Below are 7,500 nucleotides of genomic sequence, written 5' to 3'. Positions count from 1 at the left end.
ATAGTCCTCTGGGGAAGCATTTTCCTCTTGACCTTTACTGAAAGAAAAGGAAGGATCGAGAAAGGTTTTCGGTCAAGGAGGTTCAGGAGAGGATCGATAATGAATGATGAAGAACAATGTTTTTCAAAACTTTTTCCCCCTAGAGGGATCCTGCTCAAGCAAGTTGGTATGGAATCTGAACAATATGAACTTTTTTGGTCTCTCTCTCTCTCTCTCTCTCTCTCTCTCCCTGTCTCTCTGTCTCTCTGTCTCTCTGTCTCTGTCTCTCTCTTTCTCCTTCTCTCTCCCTCTCTTTTCTTTCTCTCTGCTGTTCTCTCCCTCCTTTTCTTTCTCTCTGCTGTTCTCCTTTTCCCTTTTTCTCTTTCCTCCTTTCCCCTTCTCTTTACTTGAGCCCAATCTCTGCTCTAGAAAGGAGAGAATTCAATTTCAGATTCCCAAGAGTGGGTCTGTGTGAATGCTGGTAGGTGTGGGCTGGAGAGGGGTTGGCAGTAGGGGACGGGGGTGGTGGGGGGGAGGAGGGGTGGAGGATAAGCCAGGGAGGGGGGTGGGGAGTGAACACAAATCTCCATCCCCGGTCTCCTTGTAAGCCCCAGCAGTTTCAGATCTCAGACATACACACTCCATACCCTCCCGCCGCCCCCGCCCCACCTTCCCTGCTTGCGAGTGTGCCCTCCACCCTATTGGGGATGCGATTTTATTTATACCCGCGGACCCACAATAAGGCACTGGCATGCATTATGGATGAAGGTGATATTTGTAATTCTGTGTGATATCTAAGCGCCTTAGCTTTGATTAGAGGGCTACGATGACAAAGACCTGTTTGTTAAGTTGTGAGGGCTTCCTAGCCTATAGCTTTTGAAGTCGAGGGGGACGAAGCAGAGCCGAAAAATCTCTTAGCTTAGCAGAGATTCGCAGCCCGAGGTCCCGACTGTAGCTCCGTGTTACCTCGAGAGAACTTTAAGAATTCCACGCCCGAACATTGCTCCTTAGGGGGTGGGGGCGGGAGCCGAGGAAGCCTTATTAATTGTTTCCTCGAATTCTCCTTCTCCTTCCGTGCAGGTGTATGTGCATCAGACATCGGTCGTTTGATGGTTGTAGAGCTCCGCGAATTCCCGGAGTGATCGCGCACTTTGCTGGTAAGGAAACAATAGTCCCTGGCTCGGGCAGGGAGACCTCATTTGGATAAAATTCACAGAGCCGAGGGTGGGCATGATTATGTGGTCTGATTAACTAATGCTGTAGACGAGGAATTGACATAAGAAAATGCAAAATGAGCTCCCATCGATAACCGCAAAATTTCCTCCAATGTGAAAAGCCTTTGTCTCAACTCCAAAGGGGGAGGGGAAGAGACAGAGAAAAGGAGGGAGAGAGAATTGAACTTTATTTGCAGATGGAATTTTGCAGTATGGAATGACATACTTGGTTTCCAGGATTTGAAAATTAATTTCACGTTTCAGTTTAGACAAGCGGTTATCCCAAAGCACATTGTGGAAAAATCACAAGCAGAAAGAGAATCATGGCAAAGCCAAAATACTGCTACCCCACAATAAACTACACAGATGAATTAGTGACAACCTCGTCCCAGAGATGACAGCATCTGTTTGACTTACTTAAAATCTATACATACAAAACCATTCCGATCTTTGCCAACGGGGCGCATGTTTACAAAACAGTCCTCAGTAAGACCCAGCAGAGTTGGTTTGCGATACAATGTTATTAAAGCACATTCTAAAATCTTAAATTTCCCAGGCAACATCTCTGGGTGAGAACACAGTAGCCACAAACCAGATTCTGCAATGCTTGCAATGCTTCCTAGATGACTCTGCTTAGAGGTACAGCAATCGGGACCTCAGAGTCTCGGAAACTTTCGTAACCGATAATCAAGGTTCATTTAGAAATTGGTGTTCCCTTTCCACCACATTTTGGTCATTGACAAATTTGACAATTAAACATCCCCTCCCCCTCAACACACACACACACACACACAAACCCCCCCCCCCCCCATACCACGCCGGGTAGCCAGGATCGCAATAAAATCCTCATCTCCAACTTTTTATTAATTATCTCTTTTATTGCGCATCCCTTTCCTTGCTCCCTCGGCATCTATAAATTACATCGCAAGAAGACATTCTGAAAGACGTATTCTATTAACTAGATACGTTTTACTCACAGTGCTGGCTAGCAAGGACCTCCTTACAATCAATAAAGTCTTCCAATGACTTTCATTTCTGCAACCCATTTATAGAATGCAGATACCTGTTTGGTTCGCTCTCGCTCTCCCCTTTAAAAATTTTGATCTTTACCCCCCTTCACCAAGGTGCAAAGATGCCAAACAGTGATGAAATGAAAGAAAGCCAATTGCTGGACTGGAGGTGGGGGAAAGATAGCTGCTAGGAGTCCGCCTGCGACTGTGGAGTAGTCAGTAATTGCTGGAGACAGGGAGAGCTGGGGGTTGGGCTGAGGTAGCCATGTATAAATAGTGTGATCTCAAATTGAAAGGCATAAATAACAGCAGGAGTGATCTAACCTTATACAGCCCATCTTCTACGTGCAAAAAAAAGCGTGCAGAGGACAGCCAGATCTCCTACTGAAAACAAGTGGATCTCTGTGGATAAGATCACAGGGCAGCCATGGAAGAACTTACAGCTTTTGTATCGAAATCTTTTGACCAGAAAAGCAAAGAGGGCAGCAGCAGCGGCGCCAGCAGCGGCAGCAAGAAGGAGACTATTACATACAGGGAAGTTTTGGAGAGTGGTTTGGCTCGATCTCGGGAGCTGGGAAACTCTGATTCTAACCTTCAGGACATTACTGAGAGCAGCAACCATTGCCCAGTGCATCTTTTCAAAGACCATGTAGAGAGTGACAAGGACAAACTGAAGGAGTTCAGCACGGGCAGGGCTGCGGAAGGTAAGCGAGCGAGCCAGAGCCCGCGCCACCGGACCCCCTGCCGTCCTCGCCTCTTCGGGAAGCCTGCTTCTTGTGCTCTCCTTCCCCTCTTTCCACGGGCGGGGAGGCCCCGGAGCTCCACAGATTGCTTTAAATTAGATGTTAAACTCGATTAATTTAAACCCGCGGTTCCCGCTGAAAGAACAAGCCAATCAATTGCACGTCTTTTTTGAAAGGAAGAAATGAAAGAGGGAGAGGGGAACTGTGAGACAGGAGTGATGGAGACAGGGAAAGAGGGGAGAGAAACAGGGGGAAAAGAGGGGAGACGAGTGAGAGTAGAAAATGTAGATTTGATTTTTTAATGGGCTTTTCATTTGACATTTAAAATTAAAACTTGGTAGTTGAGGAATGAAGAGCAAGCGCTTTTCTGGCATAAAAATTCGATTTACCGTGGGGTGGTCAGTTCTTGTTTGTGTCTGGGATCTGTGTCTGGTTGCGTGCGTGTATGTGTCCTGGGACTACATCCTTATGCGTTTAGCCTAACATATGCATCGACATGTATAAGGTACAAGCACATTTACTACGTGTGCTAGACCCGTAGCCACGATAACGATGTTTCTTAAACTCTGCGTGTACCTTCTAGACAGCTAAGAGAAGTAGGATGCATTATTTAGCTTGGAAGGATTAAAAACAAACCAACCCGTAAGATCGGGTCTTCCGCTTTGCTGGACATCAGGATGCTCTTTCTTCTAGGAGAAAACTTTCTGCCTTGGACCCGGAGGCTTTCACGTTGGAAATTTAGATCTTAAAGACTCCTTGGAAAAGACTAGGCTGCATTAAGTGCAGGTGGCTGATTTAAGGGGATTACAGCAGTTGGGAATGTGTTCTCTTTCTGTGTATTTGGGTGAACTCCGTGGGCCAGAAGAAGCTAAAATCATGGAATCAGATAATCTTGTCAAACCTTAAATGTATCAGATCCAGGGCACCCCAGTCCTGTCATTCTCACCTTGCAAGACCTTGGTCAAACTAGTTTCACCTTTGCTTTCCCCAATCCTATCTATTCAGAAAATATTATTCTGAAGGGGGGAGGGGGAGAGAGAGAGGTTTCGAAGCTGGAAAAAAGAAACAAGTTTGAGAAAGTGTCTTTTGAGCTAAGCAGGTGTGTTCCCAAAGAATGGATCATTTTTCTGATACTGTGATTTTTTTATCACAAAGATAAATTTCGAGCAATTTTTGAGCAGTAACACGTTTCAAAATGTACTTATAAATTGGCTTAAAAATTTAAAAAGAAAAGAAACAGAGGATAACAAACCCATTTATTTGTGTTTCTCCGCTTAAAGAAAAAAAAAAGGGTGAGGTTCATAGCCATGTCTTCTATGAGATATATTATCACCAAGGCAGTTCTGTTTATATTTATTTAAATCTTAAACTGAATTCCTAAAGTTTCCAAACCATTTAAAAGATCTGTATACTTTTCTAAAGCCTTTATTTTGTCGCTTCCTGTGTCTTGGAATTGTAGAAAATAGGCATGCCGACTATTGACAAGAAAAACGTGCATGACTCTGTGTATTTTTCTATGTAGACAGATCAATTTGAATTAATCTACAGAGGAGTTTTCTTTAATGGAGACATGATTGGCTATTTAAATTCATCAAGGAGTTAATTCTAATTTCAAATCTTTATATTGGTCGTTCTTCCCAATCATTCCCCAGTGATTCTGCAGAAGCAATTGGCCAATTGATTCTCCCCTTATTCCAGCCTATCTCCCTCCTATCTGCCAAAGACAGCAAACAGCAAAGCAGATTTTAGAATTAACTGGGTAGGCTTAAGCACCAATTTAAAGGAGAGAAAGAAAGAAGGAAACGAACAATCGAGGGAGGAAATAAGGAAGGAAGGAAGGATCATTTCCATAATTAATTTCAAGAGTAGTGTGTGAAGAACATCCTTTTATTTGCATAACTCAGTTGAGTAAGAGGGTCTTGGGACCCAGGGTTCAGCTGGATTGGGACAGGTTCTGGGATGTCCTAGGTCTTCAAGGCTTGGTGGAGACTTGATTGGTTTTCTGAAAAGCTCATGTTAGGGCCACTTGATGACCTCTGGAGCTGAATTTTCCTGCTGGGCCTCACATTTTGGGTTTCTAAAATTTTTGAAATCAAAACTGAAATAAGAATAACCTCCCAGAAGCTCTTCCACTCCACCCTCACATCCCCAAGAACATTGTTGCCATTATTATTGATAATAAATGTTCTATTGTTTAAAAATGTAGTCCTTTAAAGAGGTTCCTTTGAGATTTTTCATTGATCATTGAAGATCAATTCACATGAAAAGCAATCTAGAGAAATTCCAGGGAAAAGCATCAACCAATTAGTGTGTATTTCTGTGTGTGTATGTGTGTGTGTATGCCTATGTTCCCATATTTTTCTTTTCCTTGGAGAGATTGGATACTGGAGTCCCTTGAGGACTACTTTAGTTCATTTTGTCCCAAATTTTTTATGCTTTCTAGAAAAGAGTGGAACTTAGGGCTGCAGGTGAGATACTTGGCCTTCTGAAGTTGTGGGGATTATCCTCCTCTCAAATCAAAGACAATCACGAGCATACTCAGTTGGAAGCAAAAGGATGAATCTTTTTTGCTCATGGCTTCTAACTTATTGTTTCAGTGGGCATTTTCTTAATGAAATGTGGCACCCCATCATCAGACTTGAGACTTAGGATAGAAAAGCTATTACACACTCATTACACACTTATGTACATAACTCACATCCTTCTTACATGGTACTTTTCCCCCCTGTATTTTAAAAGTGAGTCTGGTGTGCTTTTGAGACTTGTGTAATGGATTTTACAGGGGTTGGGAATTAAAGCCTGAACAAAATGCATAAATAATGGAAAAGTTACTCAGTTCTTGGTTCTCTACTAACAGATGCCATATACAGTTTTTTTTTTTTTTTTTTTTTTTTTGCTATAGGGAAGTGTATTTCTTGGTACACTAATACAAGGGGAAGGGGATATATGAAAGAAGAGAAAACAAAACAAAACATAAATTTACATCACCAACTCAAAAGATCAATAGAGGGTGAATGTTGCTACTTTAGAGATTTCTCTGTAAGAATTCTTTAAAATGGTTTAGAACTCTACAGAAAGGTAAATTCAGTGAGAACAGTGAATAAATAGCTCTCAGCATCCCCCAAAGGTGCAGCTTCCAGTTTAATGTCTGTAAGTCTGTACATAAGTCTATGGTTTTTTTTTTTTTGTTTTTTTTTTTTTTTAGGCTGCAATTGGTTGCAGATGCTTTTCCCAAATTCTTTTTCTTCATTGGTGTAGGTTTGTAGGTCTCTGGCTCTTGACTGCCACCTCCTTTTTTTTCTGAATTAGGAATAATCTAAGACTGCTTTGGGAAATTACGTCTATCACTCTATCCCCTTTAAAATTATCCATTTTTTAAAAAAAAATTAAATTGTGATTTTATGGGTGTAGGGAGTTGTTTGGGAGGGAATTCCTATACTAGCGCAGAGAGGTGCCTTCTTTGCAACTTGAAGTCTTACAGAATTTGCTGGGAGCACTGAGAAGTTAAGTGATTTGCACAGTGGATGTGTGAGGTGACATTTGAATCCAGGGCTTCCTGACTCAGAACACACCTCTATCCTCCATGACACATTGCCTATTGAAAAGTCTATGCAAAACACACAGATGCACATAAACATATCTTAGGTGATGTTTACAACTGCAAAATGGATAATTAGGAAATATATGAATATTTAAGCCAAAAACTTTTGTTTAGAACATACAGATCATTGCAAGAGTGCCATTTCCCCCCTCCTTTCCTTGCATGACATATCAGTTGTGTGCAAGTCATTTCATCTCTCTGAGCTTCTATTTCCTCATCTGTAAAATGAGGGGACTGGACTAGATAACCTACATGATTCTTTTCAGTTTCTAATAAGTTTTAGTTAATTGCCTTAGTAATCCAGTGTTGTAGACAAAGCCTACCTCCCCCTTCCCCCTGTTCTTCCACAAAAAAAAAGGAATTTGGAAAATAAATAGAGTAGATATAATAATGAGCAGGAGAGTGGTGCAATGGGGGTGGTGGTAGTGGTGGGGGATGTTTCCAGAGAAAAAGAACTTTTTGAAACATTGAGGGGGAAAAAAAGCTTTATATTCCCCCTCCCCCACCTCCATTCTGGCAGGGATCTACGAGTGCAAAGAGAAAAGAGAAGACGTGAAATCTGAAGATGAGGATGGACAGACCAAGCTGAAGCAGAGAAGAAGCCGAACCAATTTCACCTTAGAGCAGCTGAATGAGTTGGAAAGACTTTTTGATGAGACTCACTATCCGGATGCCTTTATGAGGGAAGAGCTGAGCCAGAGGTTGGGACTCTCTGAAGCTAGGGTGCAGGTAAGTCATATGGGTTTCAGGGAATGCTTTCTCACCTGGGCTGCTTTCCGACATCTTGGAGAGTTCTTCCTCTTGTCAGCCCCCCGTCCGATTACCCTTCCTGGCTGCAAAAGGGTCAGGACTTTGGAAACTATGATCTGGAGTGTTGGTGTGTGTGTATCTATCTATCTATCTATCTATCTATCTATCTATCTATCTATCTATCTATCTATCTATCTATCTAT

The 7,500-nt window shown here is 42.3% G+C and overlaps 1 protein-coding gene across 2 annotated transcripts in view; it reads left to right on the top strand.

The window, feature by feature from the left end:
* Nucleotides 1-2,630: 2,630 nt before the first annotated feature.
* SHOX (short stature homeobox) overlaps nucleotides 2,631-7,500 on the top strand; it is a 12,716-nt gene continuing 7,846 nt past the window's right edge. For both annotated transcript variants that reach the window (XM_027859438.1, XM_027859437.1), the window contains exons 1-2: nucleotides 2,631-2,907; nucleotides 7,068-7,276. In XM_027859438.1, coding sequence (XP_027715239.1) covers nucleotides 2,631-2,907; nucleotides 7,068-7,276 — 486 coding nt within the window. The remainder of the gene's footprint in view (nucleotides 2,908-7,067; nucleotides 7,277-7,500) is intronic.

This window comes from Vombatus ursinus, unplaced genomic scaffold (assembly GCF_900497805.2).
Source record: "Vombatus ursinus unplaced genomic scaffold, bare-nosed wombat genome assembly UNPS02014168.1, whole genome shotgun sequence".
Taxonomy (NCBI): Eukaryota; Metazoa; Chordata; class Mammalia; order Diprotodontia; family Vombatidae; genus Vombatus; species Vombatus ursinus.
Note: the sequence above shows the minus strand (reverse complement) of the source record. Positions and strands in the feature narration are given on the sequence as shown.